Here is a 23,962-nt window from a genome sequence, read left to right as displayed (position 1 = left end):
TTTAATATTGGTTTTGCTGTTTTAATAATATTATCATTAGTCCATTTAATAGCTTTAGGATTGAATTCCTTAATTTTCTTCAACTTTTGCCAGAATAGAGGACTTTTTACCATTTAAGATAAAATAAAAAATTAATTATCATCATTAAAATTTAATTTGTTCCATATATTTTTAAGATCATTGTGACCAAATTGCTTTAATGTTTTAAGAGGATCTGAACCTTTAATTACATCAATCATTCTATCTCCAAATTTACTATATGTTTGAAACTTTTTATCAGCAATATTATTGATAACTGGTCCAACTAAAGGAACATAATTTATTATTGGTTTAGCTATATTGGTAACTTTATTCATTATGTTTCCATATGTTTTTAATACTTTCCCACCTTTTTCTAGAATTTTATTGGCAAAGTTTTTAAGACGTTTATAAAATCCAGGATGTCTCATTTATAATATTTAAAATTCAATTTTTTTCACTTAATAAATGTCTAACATAAGAATTCCTTCAGTTTTAGAAGATGCCAATAGAGGAGATATACTTAAATATTTTGATGAACAACAGAAAATAATTTCATTTAATGATGGTGTTCATGATGCAAGAATGATAACTGTGAATGCATATCAACAACAAGTTCCATTTAATAGTAATGCCCATTCTAAAATAGCGATAACAGATCCATCGTTTCACATTACTAATATTGATAAGAGTTATTTAAGCGCAACTATTAAATTAAGACTTAAATTAGTTCTAGATGAAGCAAGAACTGCAACTACATCTGTAGAAAAAGAATCTAATGCTTGTATGTTATTTATTGGTTTAAAAGATTCTACTCAATGGCTAGACAGTCTTAAGATTAATTGGAAAAATGGAACTACATATTATGAAAACACTAAGATGATATACGAAACAACTATTTCTGGAATGTGTAGAACTCAACAAGAAAAAGAATCTAGAGCTGGTGTTTATACAGCTTGGAAAAATGCTTTTGAACATAAAAATAATGTATGTGGAGTATATGTTAAAGTTGATGATTTGCTTAGAAATTCAACATTTGATGCTGAAATGAAATTGATAATTCCTTTAGATAATTTCTTGCCTTTACAATCATTTACTTTATATCCAAATGCAATATTTAATGAATTTGAATTAGATACTAAACAAAGAATTACTCAAAATTTTGTTTATTGTCAGGTTAATCCATCAATATTATGCGATGAATTTAATGAAAATCATTTAGCATCTGATAAAATTACATGTTCAACTTCTGATTGGATGAAAGGTGTGTCTAAAGAATTTACACAAAATGGTGATAAATCACTTATTCTTGTTTTTGTTATTTCTCAACTGGAAATAGTTATTCTCAGTTTACTGGAACAGTTCAAATTCAAGAAAGTACTTGTATATTATTCCAAAGTGTTATTAATGGTTTTAATGTTAAGGATTCAGTATTGAAAGAAATATATGATAGATATAGTAGACAACCATTATATGTTCCAGCTCAAATAACAACTGAATATGATTTTCCACAAAATCAATCTGTTTCTAGAATTAATTGTTCAAACATGATGAGCTACCTAAAAACATCTATGTTATTCTTCTTATTCCCAAGATCTAATAATCAATGTACTGTATCTAAAAATCCACATATTAGTGATATCAAAGTTATAACAGCAAACAGAACTATACCAGATCAACAGATGGATACATTATCAAGTGAATTTAGTGAATTCCAATTAGCAAATACAAATTTTGATACATTATTTGCAGCTCCTCAATCTATAATTAATAGTTTAACGTTTAATGAATATTCTGAAAATACTAATGATTCATCTAAACATATTAAATATTTAAGTGATGCTACTGATTTTATGATGTCAATTCCATTATAAAGATGTGGCTCTGGATGTTTCTTCGATGGTATAGATTGTACTTCGAATATTCAATTAACATTACAAGCAACATTTATGTTTGGAGATTATAATCCATATATTAAACCAAGTGGATTTACTGGTTCAGTTATTACTAATGCTATTAATATTATTTTATTAAATGATGCTATGTGGTCATTATCACCAGATAAGGTTGAACTACTGACTAATGTTGATATAGATACGATGTTCAAATAAAATAATAATATATTTAATCTTTATTTTTAGTAATAAATGGAAGTATTTTCAACAACTTATCAAGATAAAAGTAAAATAGTGTTTTTTGCACTTCATATTTTAATCCTTCAACAATAACATCTAATGAAATTAAAACTGATAAAATTACAAGCATAGATGGAACAGTAAGTATAAATACAAAAGATGTTTCTTCTACTGATTATGTAAATTCTGAAATATTAACATATTATAATAAATCTAAAAGTTACGGTTATAATGTAGCATTAGTATGTAATACATATTCTGATATGATTGCATCAGCGTGTAACGCATATAGCGACAATGTTGGTTCTTCATATAATGCGTACACAGATACAAAAATAGCTTCAATACCAACTCCAAAAATAATATATCCATTCCAAATATAATTTCTCAAGATGCAACAACATATAAAAATGTTACTTGTTCTATTAAATCAGAAACTAATAAAACTGCATATTTTAGAATAAAAATTGATAATGTTACAGAATTCTTAACATCAAATAGAATAGTAAAAGTAGTTCCATATGTAATTATTAATAATGAAATTTATAAAGTTATTGAACAAGTTAGTGGAGGAAGTATGTTGAATGGAAAAATATATTCAACAGTACAAAATCTATTTAATATAAATGAGCATCCAATAATAATAATAATACCAGATACAGTTGGTTATTTATGGGGTGATGGATATTATTGTTTTAATTATTTCAGTTTATATTTACCAAAGAATTTAACATCAAATAGTAATTTAACATCACTAACAACTAAACCAATATGTGTTTATTTATATTGTAATCTTAATAATTTATTTTATCCTGGTATTAGTTATTCAGGAAGTAATCCAAATTTAATGTGGAATAATATAAATATAGATAGTAATCAGATATATCTAATAGAACCTAATTTACAAATAACAAATACATCGTCTATTACATAAATATGTCAAGGTTCTTCACTAAAAATATATATGTCATCCAAAGCTGTTTCTAATTTTACAGATTATAAAACATATATTATTAATTCATTAGGAAGAACTACTACAACTACAATTTATGATAGATTTGAATCAAGTACTGTTTATAAAAATTATAATTCTAGGAACGATTTATGGTAAACCATCTTCGATGGTCTGAAAACATCTTTGATGTTTTTAATTTTTCAAAACACTAAATGGTTGAATTAGAAAAAATAGTAGAATTAGCATCATTATTATCGTTTATATTTCTGTTAATATTTATTACAGTATTAAAAATATTTACATATTTGTTTAAAAAGAGATTATTCAAATTAAAAGAACAAAAAATATTAACAACAGATATAACACCAAGAATACATAGTGTTTAAAAATAATACTGTTCTCAAGGTAAAACACTAATTCTAACTGAACAATGAAATAATAATCTGAATCAATATTGATTATATTATTTTTGTAATCAGTAAACCATATTTTTATTTTTCGTTTATTATCTTTGATTTCAAATGATTTTTGATTATCACTGTTAGCAAAAATTATAAATCCATCTTGTGAAGGATAATCATTACTAGAATTCAAATCATTTCTTAAAATATTTCCACAATCAATCTGACCATATGAATTATAGAATCTAGTAGCAATTGTGTTAATATATTTATTATTAGTAGAACAAACAAATTCAATTGGTAATTCAACTTCAAATTGATATGTATTTATTACTTTACAATTATTATTATGTAAATTCATGTATAATTTTCTCATTTTATAGAACAAAAATAAACATATACATAAATAACTTAAATTGTAAATTAGATTTGGTCGATTATATTCGATTCAACTTTATTATTATTATAAATTATATGTAATCACGAAGTGCAAAATAACATGGAATTGTTACAATTTTATCATTATCATCAAGTTTACATACTATGTTACCATGATCATATCTTATCATTGTTGCTTTAGTACTAAAATAATTTCTTGTCTTTCTGAAAGTATTGTCTTTGCTATTATCCAAATATATTATTAACTTGTCTCCATATATATAAGATAAAAATCCGTTTTCAAATTGTTTATATAATATTTCATCATTCTTCTTAACCATTTGTTTAATATAATCATATTCAAGTTGATAGCATTTATACATATTGTTGTAATTAGGTATGTATTGAATATCAATAGGTCGATAACCAGTTTTATTATGTTTTGAAAAATTATAGTAAGTAACAATTTCTTGAATAAGTATATCTTGATTTTTGTTTACATATCTCGACCTTATATTATCATAAGCGGTTCTAATTGTTCTGATAACTCGATCTACAACTCTGTTTTTATTAATATGTTTGGATGGAGATGAATATGTTCTTATATTCAATTTATTGAAATAATTTGACATATAAGTGCTGTTCAATGCAGATTCACCATCAAAACGGATGTTATCAAAAACAACTCCAACATTAAGTAAAGTATTAAAAGGCATTATTAAACTGTCATTGTTTTTATTATAAAGTGAAAATACATATAAATATTTTGTGTTAATATTAATAATGAACATGTATATATTTTGTTTGATACTGTTTCCAGAATCAAAGAAAGCTAAATCGACTTCATAACTATTAAAATATGGAGAGTAATAAAGTCTTGAATAAAGTTTATTCATGGTTTTCGGATTGAAGTCTTGACTAATTATTTGTTTCTTATTGATATCTTTTTTCAATAAAGATTCATATTTATCTAAACTCTTAAATGGATAATCAATTGTTAAATTATTAAAAGGTATGTTCTCCATAAATAATTTATTACGTTTTTGATTTAATATTTGTTCTCTATGTCGCAATCTTCTTGTTTAATGTTCTTTAATTTGTTTTTGTTAAATATCAATTCCTTCTCTAAAACTCATTTCTATTTTATTTTAAACTATAAAGTCAAAGGTCGCGAATTCTCGACCTCGAAATTAAATATTTTTTTATTATATATGTTGTTCGTGGAATATCACTTCGTTTCGGTTCTCCTTAATATATTAGTTTATGTTCTAGTCTTGTTCAAAATTTATTTTTAAAATTATTTTCAAAACTATACTAAGTCACCTCTCTCGAACTTTTAGGTTTCACTTAGAGTAGTTATAGTAGGTCGACTCTCTCGAACTCGCAACTTTTTGCAATTATTATTAAAATACTAATTTATGTTTATTTTAACATATATTACCTCAAATTTTTAATTTTATATAAATTTTAAAATAAACAACATTTTAGTGTAAAATGAGCAAATTTTAGGCAATTTTATGTCATTCGACCTTGAAAATTAGGTCGTAAAAACCCATATAAATGATGTTTAATCCTTTGCGATTTTTGAAAAAATTTTTCTCAAAAACCAGGAAAATCGATAATAAAAACTGTTTCATCCTTTGGGGTTTTCGAAGGTTTTGAAATTGAAAAATCGCTGTAGGATAACACTGTGTGTTAAAAAGGGGGGGTCCAAAAAGTTAAAAAAACCCTAATAAAGTGATTTTAATAGTGTGCGATTTTTGCGAGTTCGAGAGAGGTGACCTACTATAGCTACTTTTATTATACAAGATATTATCAGAATTTAAAAAATTGAACCAATATAATTTAAAAACTATAACAATTATCAAATATATTCAAGTTATATGAATTACAATAAAGTTTTTCAATTATCAATAAAAAAATATTTAGTTGTTTAAATCATAAAAAATTGAGGCAAAAAAATATATTTCGGTATTTGTTCAAATTTTCAAATAATATCCATTTAAATATATACTATAAAAGCCAGAACTTTGAAAATCAAAACCAACACCATCATAAACAATAAGAATATAAAATTGAATATAACTACACACAAACGTTTTAACAAAATAAAGATATAAAACTGATATGTTGCAATGATAAACAACCGATCATTAACGTGCGACATAAAGAAAACAATATATTGTATTTATGTGTTTAACATGCTCGCTTTTTATATTGTGTATTAATGCTGTTTAATATTGTTTATAATAAGTTAATGAAAAACAATTTAATATAAAATGTATTTCAAAATCTGTACCGTTTCGAAATTTTATAAAAACCCTTTGTCCTAATTTCCCGTTATTTACTATTTTTTATTTATTTTATTTTTTATTTTCCTATTTGTTGAACCAACAACGGTACACAGTTTAAAACCCTTAAAAATCAATACAATTTCAATTATTGAACAAAAAATCGGGAAATCACCCAAATATTGGGTAAATCTTCCCAATTTTCCATGTTCGTTATTTTGTTAGTGGTTTATTTTGTAACTAAACATGAGTAAAATTCTATCTTTCAAATAAACATAAGATAAATGACAATATAACAATAAACAAACGATATGATGAAGGACAACATAGCATCAAATTATACAACACTTTTATTAATGATCAGTTTCTATTCATTTTAACAATTGAAAAATGGCCATTGATAACACAAAACGACAAACATTTAAAAACAAACAAGGTCGCCAATTACTACAGTATTAAATAAAATAAACAGTTAAAAATAAAAATTAAAAAATTTCAATTGTAAAGTTTTAAAAGTTTTTTAAATGCTGGTTTTACTCGTTTAGACTATTCAATTTTATATGAAACACAGCTTGGTGATTCTATAAAAACTGACATCGAATTATAAAGTCGTGTGTTTTTGGCAAAAATTGTGTTATGGTAATCAAAATTTTGATCCCAAGTTTGTTTTTTATATTTTTCAAGTAAATGTTTGGTGCAAGATTTATTTATCAAGTAAAATTTAAAAATAATCAGGTTCGTTATTTTGTTTTTTATAGTAAATGTTTTGAACAAAAAATGAGGGTTAAGCAAAGAAAAAATAATTTAGGAATAATAAGTCCAATAAATTGGGTCATCCCAGTACAGAGTTTTGAAAAACAGTTTATAATAATTAAAATTTTTCATTTGTTTGAATTTTAATCATAAATATTAATTAAAGATACTTTGGTTTTTTTCAATATCATTTCTTTTCACAAAATACCATACTATAAATGGTATATTTTTGCTTTCATCTAAAAATTTCTTATAAGTATTACTCTTGTTTTTTTCATACTTGTAAATTACGTTTAATTCTTTGAAAATGTGTTTTTTAATGTTTGTTTAAGTGATAACTTTTTAGTTTGTAAACATATAAAATCCAACTAAAACTTTAAAAGATGACATTAAAATTAAGAAAACACCACAGTTTACAACAATTGAGATTTCATACTTGTGGCTCATGTGTACGTGCACATAAGAAATTAGAATCAATTTCATGAAGCCTTAGTTAAACAAAATTACATGTTAATGAGACTTGTTTTTATTTCTTTTTGGATATTTTGCTATTATTTCGAAACCCTATTTTATTTGAAACATTTTAAATTATTACAGGGACAAGAAACGAAGTACAAAGACGATTTGTTATTATTTTAAAACCAAATTGAAGAAATGTTCTTTGTATTTGTTTTGACACTTATTTCATTTGAAACCAAACTAAGTGCACTTGTTGTTTGAACGCTTAAATCTGGCACAAATGAATTTTGGAAACCCGCATTCGTTTTTTTCTTTTTTCTTTTCTTTTACAATCTTTTACTAAAAATACGTTTTTGCTTTAAAAACATCAGACAATTAACAGATATCATGCTACCGCAATTGGAGATGTTTATGATGCAAGGAACTTGGAAATTGAACTGAGAAACTTGGAAACTCAACATGAAAGAGAACATGTAAATATTAATACAAAAACCACAAATCCACTTTTTAACAAAATTGATGGTGTGGTATTCATAGAATTGATACAAAATGCATTTTCTGTTGTTTCAGAACAAAATTGTACCAATCATCACCTTCACACGTTGAAAGTTGCTTTTTGTTGTACTCTTGAAATGACACTAAAAAACGACGATAAATTTACATGTGATGTTGAGATAACCGATTCTGTATTATCTGCAATTATTAATTCCTATTGTGATAATTGATTATTTTTCGTAATGACAATTACAATTATTTATTGCCGAACTTTTTAGTGAATCTTGTTTTGTTTTTTAGGACAAAAATGGGTGTTTCCAATATGTCAGATTTAAGCTTACAAACAATATTCTTCAATAAACTACCTTGCAAAAAATCAGGAAAAGATTTTTAACTCAATGAAAAAAATCTTTGGTTTTTTATAGTTATTCGCCTCAAAGAATAAAAAATGACATTTTTATAAATAAAATTCTTTATTTTTGGGCTCAATAGCTTGTTTTGGATAAACTGTCTTAAATGATGTATATTTATTTTAATAATATAATAATTTAATAGTACAAAATCAAATAAAAAATAATCACTTAAATTATTTTATTAATACTTCTTTCCTGATAAAATAGTTGATAGTTTTTTACCCAAAAATCCAAAACAAAAACAAACGAAAAAAACTTATAATAATAAACTTATTAAAAAACTATTTTAAGAAATGCAAACTTCATAATCAAAAAATGGACGCGTTAGTTTGTGAAGTTGGCAAAACATTATTTTCTTCTTATCTCAACGACAACCCAACGTTCAGGAGTATTCGAGATTACCCGGCTAAAGATGTTTTTTTTGAGCTTCAACAACTTCAAAAAATCTTTTTCCCCGACTTTTTCCTTCCACACAAGAACATCTCACAATCGCACATTTCTTTGGAAATAACAAAATTGATCGACCACCTGATCACTTCAATTTCCGCATACAACGATGATGACTTTGCAGAGAGTTGTTGTCTTAAAGTCGTTGAAAATTTGCCAAAAATAAGAGAGAGTCTCAAAACCGACTTAATAGCGGCGTATGCTGGAGACCCCGCTGCGCCTGGTCTTCCGATAATCATTCGGTGTTATCCGGGGTTTCAAGCGGCTATAGTTTATCGCGTCGCACATGTGATTTACACGTGCGGAGAGAGGTGGTATTGCAGAGAGTTAATGGAGTCTGTCCACGCATACACTGCGATTGATATACATCCTGGGGCACAAATAGGGGATCACTTCTTCATAGACCATGGCGTTGGTGTAGTCATTGGAGAGACAGCTGTAGTAGGAGAGTGGTGTAGAATTTATCAGTCTGTCACACTTGGTGCTATGCATTTTCAAGAAGAAGGTGGAATCATTAAAAGAGGAACAAAACGTCATCCCACTGTTGGTGATTATGTCACAGTAGGTGCTGGCGCTAAAATACTTGGGAACATCACTGTGGGGTCTCACGTGCGAATTGGTGCCAACTCGTGGATATCACAAGATGTTCCCGATGGTCAAATTGTGTATATTGGTGAACACCCGACACATGTCGTTAAGCCCTGTTTATCTTGTTTGGCGACAAAAAGTGACGACCAAATTCTTAAACTCCTTTCTCCGGGCCCCAATTCACCAGCACCACTTAATTAATTCCCTTATTCATCCACTTGATTTTGTTGTGAATTTTTTAAATAGGTTTGAAGAGAGAAGAAAAAGTGAACTGAAAAAACAATGAAAATAAACGTGGGAGGTGTTTCTGGGGGGTTTGAGCTTTACGAAGTGCCCGGAGATGAGACTGTGGGGTATTTGAAAGGGCTTTTGAGTGCGAAATATCACAAAGATGTGAGTAAAATATGTTTGGTGTATAAAGGAGAGAAGCTAGCTAACGAGATGGTACTTTCTGAGACAATTAAAGACGGCGACCGAGTTATTTACATCGAAATTCGGAACGTTGTAGTAAAAAAGGTGAAGGAACACCACAAAAGAAATTCATGTGAGATGGATAGAGCGACTGAAGGTAACCAAGATGACATTCTTGAGGTTTCATTTGGCGATTCCAGTTTCGAGGAAATGTTGGACGATATCGCGGAGGTTGATGTCGAGATGGCAGAAGCGATTCGAGGAAACCCCGATTTGATCTCCGAAATTTTACTGCAAGACACAGAGAGTGTTGGTGATGGAGAGAGTTTAGAGGAAGAGGTTGAACTTGAGAAGGCAAAGATCGAAGGAGATGTTCTTGATAAAATACACACCAAGTTACACAAAGGAAACCCATTGAATGAACTTGAAAAGTCGATTATTAATAGTGACGACGGTGATGGGTATGAAATGTGTGCTGTGTGGAAATTGATAGAAATGGGGTATCGAGAGGATATAGCAGAGGAAGCTGTATCGAATACGAGTAAGTTCCAAGATGCGGTCGAGTATTGTGAGGATTATGTGAATTGATGAGATTGTTCTTGTAAGATGTGAATTGAAAGATATAAGTGTCGGTACTGTTTACTTCAAGTCTTATTGTGTCAACTCTAATAACGATTTAATAATAAATTAATTATATTTTAATACTTAGTTGACTTTGTGTAATGTCAAAATAAAATGAGTGTAAATCTATTCATCAGAGCTATACATAGTATTATTGGGTTTGAACTTGTCATCTATGACAACCCCCTTTTGTTCTTCGCTACTGAGCCGAATCAATGTAAGAGCAAATTCGACTTGTTTTCTCGCCTTTTCTAGCGTAAATAACTCCGAAACAATTCGAGGCTTTTTACCGACGGATTCCATTTCATTAAGTGGATTAGAAAACTTGGCAAGAGCCGTGTATAGTCCTGGGAAATTATTATATTGTTCTTTAACATATTTGACTGCAATGTCTTCAACAGGCCTCGGAGAGTTTGTGCCTAAGTGCCACTTATCAAAATGAATTCTCACACTCGACTTTCCCATTGAAGAGCCACAGAATGGACAATAATATAAAGGTTCATTTTCCTCTGTTTTTCCGTACCTGATAACACCATACTTTCTACAATTAGAACCAGCCAAAGATGCATCTCTTTTTTCTTTCTTTTCTTTATTAAAACAATATTTCCGTTTTGTTTTTTCATGTCCTTCACTTGGAGGTTTTGGAAGTTTTGATGGCTGTTCTGACGGTTTTGTGTGTTGTTGGGCGCGTTCTTTCTCTTCCATTTGGTATAACTTTTAACTTTTACAGATCTGATACAAAAATTAAATTCAAATAGAAATTAATAAAGAGAACTGTTCATTAAATAATTTATAAACTGTTTGTTTATTATAAAAATAAAAAAATAACAAATAGTTTCAAGTTTTGTTATTAAATTTAATTCTTTTTATTATTATCATTAGGATAATGTTTCTCACTATAAAAATAGAAATAAAACATATTTGTTAAACAAAGTAGTAGTATTATTATTAAAATTATCATATTTGTATTATATAATTATCATTTTTTTTCAAATAGTTTTTAGAGTCTAAAAATTTTAGACTTTATGATGATTAATAAAAGTAGAAAATAAAATAAATTTAAATTTAGAACGTTATTAACACTTTAAATAACATTGAACAAAATTCAAGTGGTCTAAAAATCGGGAAATCTCGAGTTTATTAAATAAATTTCCATTTTTTTTAGAGATTTTATAATGTGCATAAACAATACACAAGCCAAAAAAGGAAAATCATCAAAAATTGGATTAATATCCCAGTAAAAACAGGCCAAAACAAAAATAAGGGCGTTATTTTAAGTGTTAATTTGACAAGAAAAATCGATAAATATTTTAATATGTTAATTGTTTTTTTTATTTCAAAAAAAAATATTTTTTGACCAAGATTATCAGTTTATAAGATAATTTGGTAAAGAAATTCCGTTATTCCAGAAGTAAATTTAAAACAAAGAGTCACTAATTTAAAATGATAAGAATAGAAGTTCCAATGAAAAAGTTTTTAAAAAACACACAAGTTACTTATTTAGTTAAACCAAGTGAACAAAACATTTCAGAAGTGGTACAAAAACATTTAATGAGTTAAAAAAACAAAAAGGTAAATTAATTCAAAAGCCAAGAAAGGAATCTGTCTGCGTGAGGCTTGATGAAAGGGAGGTGGATTGTTTCCGAAAAGATGTAGAGTGACTGTATAATGATGACCACAGTTGTTGGTTGTGGAACTCCGATAATTATCAATGTGAATGTGACACACACAATGCAAATAACATGAAAGGCAATTGCAAACCCCGCATGTGGAGAGATGCAACACACCTTAGGATTACAACCGTACACAAAGATGTATCTACCATATAAGTTTCACATTATTGAATCTTCAATTCTCTGTCATTAGAATAGCGTAACAACCAAAAACAAACGACAGAAAAGATGGTATCAACGCGGTGATATACAACACGTAAATGACCCACATATTTTCGATTGTGAGTGATAATATAAAAGACGTCAATGACAAGAGAAAAGTGATAATCCACAAAATAATCGTCACAGTCACACGTACACTTTTTGTTATACGAACGACCCCAAAGTTCCAGTCATATCGAAATGTCTCAGTGCTGTTTGCCTTTGTCTCCGTGTCCATGTTTTGTTCTTTTCAAGTTCACTTTTGGTCTTTTTGTTGGTTATTTTAAGTCTAGTATAATATATCTATTATTAATTATATGTAACTACTTTGGGTTTGATGATACTATTTGTTAATAATACAACTACTATTAAATACTAGAAATAATCAATTAGAATTGAAGAGTTCTAATTTATTGATCATCGTGTATGTCGACGTGAAGAGGTAAAGGTATCTGTACCAGTTAAGCTGTGACGGGTAATATTTCATATACTCATACGCTTCATGAGAAGACTCCAAGAGAGTAGTGATGTTGTCTTGTTTAATAGAATCCAGAAAAACAGAACACAAACAGTCTATGGTGTGACTGTACTTTCTTATAATGTTCTTTGAAGTGAGGGTATACAATGAAACATGAGGGACTAATGTATGAATCATTGGCAGAGCCTTAAACAAGTTGATATGATTTGGATGTCCACTAATTCCATTTTTATCAAACGTTATAATCGTTTGAATTCCATCTCTCTCGACTATCTCTTGAACTTCTTGTGCTATCTTCATGATGTCCCAATTCTCTTGGAAGCCATCCTCGTTGTTAATAATAGTATATAATTTATAGTAAAATTCATATTAATTATAGAATTTGTTTTTAATACAATAGTATTTTGTATATTTGCTTAAATATACAAACCTTAAAAGTCTGTGGGTCTGCGATATACGAATTTTCACACCCGTAGCCTTTGCAAGCGTTTTGGAATTCTTGCTTTCTAGTTTCGTCTAATACATTAGTACTTTAATAAATATATTAATATATTTATTATACTAATTAATAAAAAAACAAACTTGAAGAGAATAATACCATTGAGAATGGAATTGACTTTCTTTTAAGACTCTCTATTGTTGGTACATAAAACATCGCGTCATCATCTGCATGTGCAAACAAAAACAAAACGGGCTCTCTCATTATTATAGGCTTTGCAAGAGCTTTGTGTGCAAAACTCTTAACAAGAGCTTCGATGATTAAGAGAAGTCCGCCTATAATGAGGACAAATGGGTTCATTGAGGCAATTCGAGTTCTTCACATTATTTAATTTCAGTTGTTAATAAAGTTAACTAAAACGACAAACTAAAGAATAATAAAAATTAAAGTAACAATACAACGAGAGAAGAGAAAGTCAGAACACTAAACCTTTTGGGATGAACAGTTTTGAGAACCTTCCCAATTTTTTTACTTCAGCCACGTCCGAAGTGGACTGCGAAAGTTTTGGAGATTTTCTTTTGATCACTGGCGTTTTGGGTAAACTTTTCTTGGATTGGCTGTCACCAACAAACGACTGAAAAAGAGCGTCCACTTCAGACTGATCAAAAGAAGAAAGTTCCCAAAGGGTGCAGTCGACTTTACCCTGAGCAAATTTGGACAAATTGGAACACTCATTGGAAGTCACACTTCTGTTGTTGACGTCTTTCTTTGTTGCTACTAACACGAACTTGGGCTTTTGAGCTTGTTCTCTGTTTTCAAACAACAAGTTTAAGCAGTCGACCACTTCTGAAAATGCTTTAATGAACGATGCATGGTCTGTCAATGAGAAAACATAGACTAAGGTGTCACATGCCAAAATATGATCATCGCGAAGCATCGAGTAATTTTCATTTCCACTACAGTCATTCAAACGAACTTCATATTCACCACAACTCGTTTTGATTACAGAATTGTACTCATCATCTATGGTTTCCGTATATGAAGTCAGCCGTTCACATCTCATGTATTGGTGAAGTAAAGTACTCTTTCCGCTCATCGTAGGACCAATGAACGTGATAACGTGTTGGCTCATCTAAACAACAGTCTTCACTAACCCACTTTATATACCCCTGGACAAAAAAAATCATTTTGTTATTTTGGTTGCGCATCGGTAATAAATAAAATTCTTTGTGGATACCACATCGTTTAATGTGCTTTTTGGTAACAAATAAACTAATTACTTACTAGAATATAACAACAGATTTACTATTAAGAGTACTAGAAAAATCTGTATAAATTATATACACTTATGTAATTATTACTGCTAGTTAAAAATAAGCAACACTTTTCAATACTTTTTTATTCACTGGCGCTCAATTCTATTATTATTGGGGAATACTGCTATAATAACAGCCTGAATAAATTATTTAAAAATAAAGAAAGCTAATAGTGGAATTTGTAAGTCTGTATTTGTTATTTAAACTTGCTTCGGTATTTTTAATGCTTCCAAAATTTGGTTTTACAGTGTATTGTTACACACATAAAATGAAGTTTTGAATTCTTCTATGGGATACTGAGCAATTCCATTATTATACAAAACATTCATTTTCAGTAAAGAAAAAGTTTGTTGTTATAATTTTACTTACTGCATCTTAGGCATTCGTATATTCATTGACGGAGATTTTTACTCTCCTATTTTCTTTACAAATTGAAAATAGTTTTCATCGAAAAAAAAGAACTTTGAACAGCGATCCCGTAGTATTAAACGATCTTTACTGCATCCCTCGTTTTACTCTACACTAGAAAATATGGAAATAGAGAAAAAATACCAAAACAAAAAATTTCAAAAGCAGAAAAAATGTTATTTGTGTCTAATGTTAATATTTTGTTATTCACCGGTTCAACCATTTAACATCGTACAACACCTAATTTACTCAGCGAGCTTAAACAAATCTTGCAACACCATTTCCATGAAGTTTCCGTTGATCACAAAATACGTGAACGGGGTGATTGGTAAAAATTTGCTTGTGAGGAGTGTGAAGATGGCTAATATAACACTTCCAAATACAAGAGTCTTCCATACCTTCCAGTCGAGGACGACACTCAAGCAGACAAAGTACGCCAAGTTCGACATCCCGACGGAGAAGAAGTAAATTGGAAGGGGGTCATTCCACATGAGGACCAAACACAGAAATATTTTCCCCAGTGATCCAATTAGAAACGATTGTGAGACCATCACAACAGTCTCTTCGATTGTTGTTTTCTTGATAAGTACTATAGGTATAATGCACATGATCAGGAATATGACGTCTTCGAAAATCGCTTGTGCAATGTTCCGTAAAAACGAATAGAAATTGGGAAATTGTACTGTCGACTGCCTGATGTACCCTTCAAGTAACATCGATCCCAAAAACAGTTTAACAAAGAACGCCATTATCGCTTTGTCGTGATTATAAAGTAAGTGCCGATACACTGGAGGTTTCTGTAAAAAGAGGTCTAAGTACACCAACACGTTGTCGTACTCAATGTATTTGTCCGCTATTTTCTTGCATTGCGGACACATTTTTAATCGAATAAATTGGCCACAAAATATTTCGTATGTATCTTCTATCTCCGCTCCACACTCAACACACCGCTTTGAACTGCTGAACACGGAATTTTTCGTCATGACTTTTCAGTCCAAAGGGTTTTTGAGTTTGGTGGCAGTTTTACCGGCATCGAGTGTCGGGTTAAATACACAGTTGTATTAATAGATTATTTCATTAGTAAATAAACTAGTTTTCAAATATTAAAACAGACAGACAAGTAGATTGTTTCATTTTATTATTATTAATTATTTCAATTATTCAAGGAACTAGAATTAAACAGCATAATAAATTAAAATTATAAAAAATGAAAACCTCGTTAATTAATAGTGTTTATAACACCAAAAAGAAAATATAATAAGTATATAGCTCGTTAAATAGAATGAAAAGTAGGATATACGACTATAAAAGTTCAACAAGTGGAAAATGTAAAAGAAATACAATCTTTGCTCAATTCACTTTGAATCGCCGTCTTTGTCTTTCTTAACCTTCTTCATAATGAAGGACACCAAGATATCAACTCCAATCACAATGACTACAATAGCTACAATACCTCCTAATATACCAATGACCAGCTTCGAATTGTCGACTAGTTATTAGTATACTAATATGATATTAATAAAATATAGAATTATACCATTATTAATAAAGTATAAACAAGATATTATATTGTTTAATTTAATATAATAAATAGTATATGTTATAATATATTAATAAGAACAAACCAACTTCATTACACTTCCCATCTTTAACGACGTAAGAGTCTCGGCATACACTACAAACACCAGCAGAACAATACACACAATCATCAGTACACTTTGCGCAGACAAACGTCGAATCTTTGACTTGGAACTCGTAACCAGGAGCACACCGTTGGCACAGTTTGGAGTCTAAACACGACGAACAGTGTTCAGGACACGCCTTGCATGTAGAGTCAACGTCAGTGTATTCGCCGTCTTTACAAACAGCGGAAAGTGCAAGTGTAATGCACAAAACCAAAAGTGGTAAGCGTTGCATCGAGTAAGGCGAAGTTCCAGTTCACTTCAGTTTTTACGAAGTTTGTGGGTTAAACTTCTATTCGCTCTTTTTTCTTCTGCTCTTCGAGCGGTCAACTCAATTCGATGGTTGTTGCGTCTTTTTCCCGATTTTGTACACATTCTGTAGCCACATTGTCTTTTTTTTCGTTTTTTCACCTTTTTGTTTCAATCAACCTAAACATATTATTACATTAATACAAGTTATTATAATATATGGTACAGTGTGTTAGATTGGGAAAAAAATGTTTCAAAAAGAAAGGATGTCATCAATCAAAAAACTTCTAACTTTTATTAGAAGCCAAACTGAGGGATAAAAGCTACTCTTGATGTATAATTTCAATATAATAAATTTACCATTAGTGTATAGTAAGTGTGTCAATACCCAAATAAAAAATGTTATATAAAACATTTTTAAATAAAAAAAGCAATGGAAAGAACTCGAAAGAACTCAGAATAACTTCATGTCGACTTCTGATGGTGTCCAGCCGATCCTCGATGCAAAGACGATAGTTGATAGTCTTAAGAGTGGACGACTGAATCAGATCACAGAACCTTTATTAGGGCAAACCCACATTACACAGGAGTATTTGACAGTTTTAATACATGCGATGACAAAGGACCCGACCCGACTCCAGTTATACCTAGACCGGCTTGAATTTGAAGGAAATAATTTAAATATAGAAAAAACGATATTTGAATTAATAGAAGCTGGGATGTCAGAAAATGCCCAAAAATTTGCTGAAAAACGCTCTCCGTCGAGTTATGTGAAAATTTTATTACGAAACGCCGTGTGTCAAAGTGAGAAAACTGCGCTTGAGAGTTACAGCCAAATTATATTGTATATTAATAACCAACCATTTAAGAACAAAATTGCTTTGATCAAAAGTTTTGGAAAAACATTGGTGGACTCGTTGCTCCCGTTGAACGGTGGCGACGACTTAATCAAAAAGATCACCGACCTCTTGGTAAGTCTCTTTATCGATAAACCGTCGAACGAAGATCGCCTTGACCCCGGTGACTTTTTGAGTATCATGGAAAACTGTCAGCAACAACAAGACAATTTCTTACGAAAGATCCAAGCCAAAATCGGGGAGTTAGCTGCGCAGAATGAAAAGGTTGGGGACTTACTAATAGAGATGGATTTGAAGTCGAGTAATCCACAAGACAAGAATAAGGCGATTACATTATATAAGTCCGCAGACTCGAAGAAAGAAAATTTGAAGAACCTCTTTTTCCAAAGTCGAATTCTTGACGAAGTGGTCAATGACCAAGACGAAAAAGTACTTTGCTTACTCCAAGAGAAGAAGACGTGTAGTTTGGAGGAGAATATGAACATCGGAATACATTACTTGCCCCTCATCTGTGAAGAGGAAGTCCAAACAAACAGTTTTGAGGGCTTTGAAAAATTCCTGAAAAGCACTTTCCAAGAAGGGATGGAACACATGCCCCCACATAAAATCATTTCAGTGTTGGAAATTCTGTCGAATCCGGAATTTGAGAAGAACGTCCAATTTGACTCGAAGATTAAAGAGAGTCTCAAAACAGGGTTATCGTTCATAGACGAGGTCCCTACATTGAGAGAGGCGATTGAAGAGAGACAAAACTCGTTGAGTGACCATTTGGTATTCAGACAGACACGTTGCGCAAATTGTGGACAAGAGTTCACGGATAGCGAGAGTGAATACCCCATCGTCCATTTCCATTGCGGACATTCATTCCATAAAAAGTGTTTGGGGAGTGCCACAGAATGTCCGAAAAATCATATGAGTGGTCCGATGAAAGTCATTGGCGAAGAGGAATTTGAAAGAGCAGTGAATGGGGCGGACTTTAATGGGTTCTATGAATTAATTAATTCAGTCTCATCCATTTTTGGAAACGAGAAAGACGAATTTGCTAAGGAAAGTCAACTTGGACAGAGCGAACAAATTGGAACGGAATCAATCACTAACAACTTACCAGAACCTAACGAACAAATGAAAGACCCAGATAACTACTTGCAAAAAATTGACACATCGAACCCATTCTTGGTTAACGATAACACTAACACTGAGAAAGAAGAAAATAAGGAAGAGAATCCATCAAATGACCTCTTTAACGAACTGTTTTAATTCATTGAGAAGTATACGTTGGATTATTATTAATTTTATTAAATATTTTACTATTTGGTTATTATTTTTATAATAGAAATTTTAATTACAATTATTTTAGTGAAAAATAGTAATTATAGTCACCCGCTAAAAGGTGTAAATTTACGACAAATGGTCTAAAGAAACCATTTTATAGTTTTTAGAAATTATGATTTTAGATTATGTTTCAATTTGTCATTTTTTTCTTTATATTGCAAGTATTTCAAAATTAACTATAAATTTACTTTATTCTAAAACATTGTCAAAATAGATTAAAGGTGAACTGAAAATCAATTATTAATGGAAAAATGCAGTACAAATACACTTACCTGGACAATACCAGAAAACAAAAAGACCAAACCTGCACCTGCGATGGCTTTCGACGATTCGGCAAATTCTTTGGATGTATCAGATTCATTGTGTTATTTGTTTGTGCTGTTTCTGTTAAAACAAAAAGAATTTTGCTACAGTCAATATAAACGGTTACAAATTTATATTGCTTATAAAAATATTAAGGTGTTCAATAAAAATATGGAAAGTTTGGAATCCGCAAAAGTGTTTATAAGTGTTATCAACCCATACTACAATATCAATGTTTTGGATGGTTTTCTGAGACTGAAAATAATTCAAAAAGATCTGGCAAAAATTTTCAAAGTGAATGAGCCAAGAATTTCCGCTGATATTAAACAAGAAGAAGAAGCGTGTTATACATGTAATGAATCTAAAAGTAAATATAACATTTCTTTTAAACAATCTGATATACTTTGTTCTAAAATATCCAGAAGATTACTAAAAAACAAAGCAGTAACAACAGATTATGTTTGGAGTCTTTTTGTTGATGAATGCAACTTGAATACCATAAAAGAATCTTCAATTCGTTGGGCAGAAAGACATGGGTTAAAACTTGTAACGTGCAAACAACTTGCAGAAAAACGATTCGATGTAAATCCCATTGATGTGTTAAACTACTTTTTGACTCTCCAAAATAGTGTAGATAATTGTTTTTCTGGTCTTGTTGTTAACATGGATGAAATGGGTTACAGTCCAAGAGCAGATTCTAAGGATGGACACTGTTTTGTTCCAATGAATTATGAAATGAAATTTGTGTATTGTCGACAAGAGAGGGATGAACGACATTGCACTTTAATTGCCGCAGTTGCTGCTGATGGTTCAACTCTGAAACCAACTGTTATTTTGCCCGTTTGTTCCATTCCAAATGAATATAGGTGTAATGGACTAACGGAAAATAATGTTTTATTCCGATACAGTGTGTCTGGATTCATTACTCGTGAAATTTGTGAAGACTGGATTAGAACTGTTCTGCTTGATTATATTAATAGAAAACGTGTTGAAATTAAAAATGAAATGAATGCGCTTGGAATTGAAATAAAAATGTCCGATCTTAGAGCTTGTCTAGTGTGGGATAATGCAAAAAGCCACAGTTCCTCGATTATTGAATTGTTACTCGCTGAAAATAACATAACTCTTGTTAGATTAACTCCACATGCTTCTCATTTCCTTCAAGTTCTTGATTTGGGGATATTTGGTAGGCTTAAAAGAAGAATGTCTTCTTTAAAAGCGAACGACAGTTTTGTAAATTTGCTTTTTCAAGAAGAAGTCGAAAAGGAAGATGTGGATGGTAATTTATTTTGGGAAGATAAAAAACCAGATTTTTACAATATTGAACTCGGAAACAGACTAAGAGAGTTGATGATATTGGTGGATTCTTTCTTTGCGGTTACAACACCTCCTTTTAATATTATTGCTTTTAAACAAGCAGGAATAGTCAACTGGATTGACAAAACGCTTCCAAAGTGTCGTGTATCCATCGAACATTGTAAATTTATAAAAACGCCCCAATACAGAGAATTGTTCAAACAGTTTATTCCAAAACCAATTCCGTTGCTTCAAAAGAAAAGAAAGACAGTATTACTCCCTTTCCAAATTGAAGTTAAAAGAAAAGAAAGGGAAGTAAAAAAAGCATTAAAAACCCAAAATAAGATAAGGAAAAAAGAAACCACAATTTTAAGATTGCCGTTGTCTTCTAAACCATTCAAAAAACTTGACAAAAAATGATTAATTATTTTCTTATTTTCTTTTTTTGATTTTTTCATGTTATTTATGTTATTCTTAATGTTTTTAATAATTATAGTATAAAATAATAAATTATAGTTTCTTTACACCATTTGTCGTGTTTTCATTGCTTTTAGCGGGTGACTATATTATAATTTATTTATACTAAATTTTTTTAAGATAAAATTTATTTAAAAATCAAAAGTTTTTGAAGGAAGTTTTTATTTCTTTTCAACAACTTAAAAAATAATTGGAAATATTCCCGTTGAAATAGTTTAATTACTGCAAATATAAAATCTACTTTATAAATACAACAAAAAAACTTTTTATTAACATGTTAATATTTCTAATTTGTTTTTCAATTTAAAACAATTTATTTAAAAAAACAAAGAAATTATATTTCGTTAGTAAAGTTTTATAAGTTAATTTATTTTATATATAATACATTATTTTTATAATTATTTTTTACTAATATTTATTAATTAATAGAATGTTACAATTTATGGTTAATTCCATAAATTGTTTTTTTCTAACATAATTATATTTATAATTGTTTTTGTCGGATAATAAAAAAAAACATTTAAGTCCATTTCTTCAAAAATTGGATTGATATTAATTATAATAATATTAATTAAATTACTATTAAATTAAACAATAAGTTATTTGAACAAACATAAAACATTCTGAAAAAAAGATACAAATTTGATCACTTCAGTAATTTAGTAAACAAAAATTAGTTTAAAAATATTTTGTACCTCAAAATGTGGCAAAAAATAAAGAGTGGTGTTAAAATACTATATTTTTATAGTAATTTAATTATTTGTTACCACATTATAAACAATCTAAAAAGGACACAAAATGCCCAATCTTTTGTTTTTGTGTTGAATTTATTTGGTGAGAAATTATTTTGATAAGTTAAGAAATCATTCTACTAAATATAAATGATAAATATAATAATTTTTTTTAAGTTATTTTTTTGCTTTTCTTATGTTCGATACGAACTTTAAAATAAACTATAAATATGGTTTTATTAAAATAAAAATAATCAAAATGGAATAGGCAATAACCCGAATAATAGGCCCATTTGAGTTTTTTTATAAATCTACATAAAAAACTTTTTTTGACACTTTACATTTTAGTAAATAAATAATATAAAAAACTATAACATCAGGTTTGGCTATTTCCTTCACAATCTATTTTAGTGAATTTAAAAATACAAGACAGGCATTTAAAGAAAAAAGAAAAAAAACCACACGAATTGCCGATTCTATCTGTCAATATTTCGGGAAAGTGCCGAATATATTAAAGACGAAAAAACAGAATTAAAAAAATTCCCCAATAAAGAAGGAGAGATGTAAAGAGCCAAAATACGAGGGAAAAAGACAAAGAAACTTATTAAAGTATTATGAATTTTTTCCATAGTATCTTAAACACCATTAAAGATGCGATAAAGTGCGAGGACATCTCTAAAGCGCGGTACACCAATGTTGAAAAGTTACACACATCACAGTTTAGTAAGGTCTACAAGTGTCAATTGCGCGACACGATGAAGGATGTGTGTGTCAAAATTTATCAAGTCCGCAAGTGTGCCAAAATTAGCGAAGACACTGAAGGACAGATTCTGAACGAGATATCGATCATACGCAAAGTTAACCATCCATGTATATTAGGGTGTTCCAATGTCTTTTTAACATCGCACAGAGCAGTCCTAGAAATGGATTTTATGCATGGGGGTGATTTATATGATTATTTAGTGAGTAATGGTATTCAATGTGAGAAGAACACTAAGATAGTAATGCTTCAACTCTTAAGTGCGTCGCGATACCTCCACTCGATGAATATCGTCCATCGCGACATTAAACTTGAAAACATCTTGTTAACACGCTCCAATCGCATTGAAGAAGTCAAGCTCTCCGACTTCGGGCTTTCCGTTGAAATCGACGAGAACTCAGTCTTAACGGATCAGGTCGGGACGTCCTATTATATGGCACCCGAGTTGTATCGAAAAGAACCTTACGGGTTTAAAGTCGACATCTGGGCATGTGGTGTTGTGATGTATTCCCTCCTCTTCGGGAAATTCCCGTTTGACGGAGAAGGACAGGAACTCGTCGCTAACATCCTCAGAGGCAAATTCACCTTCCCAAAAGAAGTCTCTGATAACGCGAAAAGCCTGTTGAAAGGACTTCTCGCAACAAAAGTCACTGAACGGTTCTGTTCGAAGAACGCAGTCAAAAGTGCTTTCTTCGACGGAGAGGAAATCGTCGGAGATACTACTCCCCTCGACAACGAAATGATTAACTGCAAGTCAGAAAGTCTTGTCAGTCATATGACGGCTGTCGACACGACTTGCGAGAACCCGTCGGAAATCTCGGAAGATAAATAAATTGTAATTTAGTGTTTGTTAAATTTTGTTATTTAAAATGTTTTTACTTCTTTATACATCAATTTCTAAGTATAAAAAAGTGAAGAATTTTTTAAAAATCTTTTGAAAAACGTTTGGCGATTAAAAAAGATGGATAAATATTGAACCCGAACCTGCCACGTCACAATAACAAAAACAACAAAATGTTATTCTTATGGTTTTTGTTTATAATATTGTTAATAATTAAAAACTATACATTTGTAAATAACATTTCCCGTGTTTTAATTATTATATGCAAAGATATTAAGTCGGGTTTTTCTTTAAACGGAATTGAAAAATTTCAATTAATCCTTATGAGGTTTCTTTTCATCTTTTTTGAGTTGATTACGGTTTATTACAAATCGCAATTTCTTTCTCTTGGACGCTTCATCAACCAATTTAGAAGTTTTAGTAGCCCTTTTTCCTTTGCATTTAATAGTCTTTGGATCTTTTATCTCTCCTTTTGAATACACGTTGGTGTCTTCTTTCAAACTTTCTATTGTCTTAATGAACTCTTCTGTCTTGCTCGCGATGGTTTTTCTTCT

The 23,962-nt window shown here is 30.0% G+C and overlaps 10 protein-coding genes across 10 annotated transcripts; 4 read left to right on the top strand and 6 right to left on the bottom strand.

The window, feature by feature from the left end:
* Positions 1-8,613: 8,613 nt before the first annotated feature.
* Positions 8,614-9,534, top strand: EIN_429690 (serine acetyltransferase, putative; the record flags this gene model as incomplete). Its single annotated transcript, XM_004261916.1, has 1 exon — positions 8,614-9,534. One exon carries the CDS (start codon positions 8,614-8,616, stop codon positions 9,532-9,534), a length of 921 nt encoding a protein of 306 aa, XP_004261964.1.
* An 81-nt stretch (positions 9,535-9,615) lies between these two features.
* EIN_429680 (hypothetical protein) lies at positions 9,616-10,332 on the top strand (the record flags this gene model as incomplete). Its single annotated transcript, XM_004261915.1, has 1 exon — positions 9,616-10,332. The coding sequence occupies one exon, from the start codon at positions 9,616-9,618 to the stop codon at positions 10,330-10,332; it is 717 nt and encodes a 238-aa protein (XP_004261963.1).
* A 159-nt stretch (positions 10,333-10,491) lies between these two features.
* On the bottom strand, positions 10,492-11,070 carry EIN_429670 (hypothetical protein; the record flags this gene model as incomplete). The annotated part of the gene is made up of 1 exon (XM_004261914.1): positions 10,492-11,070. The coding sequence occupies one exon, from the start codon at positions 11,068-11,070 to the stop codon at positions 10,492-10,494; it is 579 nt and encodes a 192-aa protein (XP_004261962.1).
* An 872-nt stretch (positions 11,071-11,942) lies between these two features.
* EIN_429660 (hypothetical protein) lies at positions 11,943-12,477 on the bottom strand (the record flags this gene model as incomplete). The annotated part of the gene is made up of 2 exons (XM_004261913.1): positions 11,943-12,183; positions 12,257-12,477. The coding sequence occupies 2 exons, from the start codon at positions 12,475-12,477 to the stop codon at positions 11,943-11,945; spliced, it is 462 nt and encodes a 153-aa protein (XP_004261961.1).
* Positions 12,478-12,624: 147 nt separating this feature from the next.
* Positions 12,625-13,516, bottom strand: EIN_429650 (N-acetylglucosaminyl-phosphatidylinositol de-N-acetylase, putative; the record flags this gene model as incomplete). Its single annotated transcript, XM_004261912.1, has 3 exons — positions 12,625-13,044; positions 13,148-13,233; positions 13,300-13,516. 3 exons carry the CDS (start codon positions 13,514-13,516, stop codon positions 12,625-12,627), a joined length of 723 nt encoding a protein of 240 aa, XP_004261960.1.
* Positions 13,517-13,631: 115 nt separating this feature from the next.
* EIN_429640 (hypothetical protein) lies at positions 13,632-14,288 on the bottom strand (the record flags this gene model as incomplete). The annotated part of the gene is made up of 1 exon (XM_004261911.1): positions 13,632-14,288. One exon carries the CDS (start codon positions 14,286-14,288, stop codon positions 13,632-13,634), a length of 657 nt encoding a protein of 218 aa, XP_004261959.1.
* Positions 14,289-15,125: 837 nt separating this feature from the next.
* Positions 15,126-15,863, bottom strand: EIN_429630 (protein ARV1, putative; the record flags this gene model as incomplete). Its single annotated transcript, XM_004261910.1, has 1 exon — positions 15,126-15,863. One exon carries the CDS (start codon positions 15,861-15,863, stop codon positions 15,126-15,128), a length of 738 nt encoding a protein of 245 aa, XP_004261958.1.
* Positions 15,864-16,235: 372 nt separating this feature from the next.
* On the bottom strand, positions 16,236-16,797 carry EIN_429620 (hypothetical protein; the record flags this gene model as incomplete). Its single annotated transcript, XM_004261909.1, has 2 exons — positions 16,236-16,369; positions 16,506-16,797. 2 exons carry the CDS (start codon positions 16,795-16,797, stop codon positions 16,236-16,238), a joined length of 426 nt encoding a protein of 141 aa, XP_004261957.1.
* Positions 16,798-17,278: 481 nt separating this feature from the next.
* Positions 17,279-18,925, top strand: EIN_429610 (hypothetical protein; the record flags this gene model as incomplete). Its single annotated transcript, XM_004261908.1, has 1 exon — positions 17,279-18,925. The coding sequence occupies one exon, from the start codon at positions 17,279-17,281 to the stop codon at positions 18,923-18,925; it is 1,647 nt and encodes a 548-aa protein (XP_004261956.1).
* A 3,496-nt stretch (positions 18,926-22,421) lies between these two features.
* EIN_429600 (calcium-dependent protein kinase, putative) lies at positions 22,422-23,399 on the top strand (the record flags this gene model as incomplete). Its single annotated transcript, XM_004261907.1, has 1 exon — positions 22,422-23,399. One exon carries the CDS (start codon positions 22,422-22,424, stop codon positions 23,397-23,399), a length of 978 nt encoding a protein of 325 aa, XP_004261955.1.
* Positions 23,400-23,962: the final 563 nt, after the last annotated feature.

Source organism: Entamoeba invadens, assembly GCF_000330505.1.
Source record: "Entamoeba invadens IP1 unplaced genomic scaffold scaff_1105074726713, whole genome shotgun sequence".
Taxonomy (NCBI): Eukaryota; Evosea; order Mastigamoebida; family Endamoebidae; genus Entamoeba; species Entamoeba invadens.
This window is presented reverse-complemented; position numbering and strand designations above follow the sequence as displayed.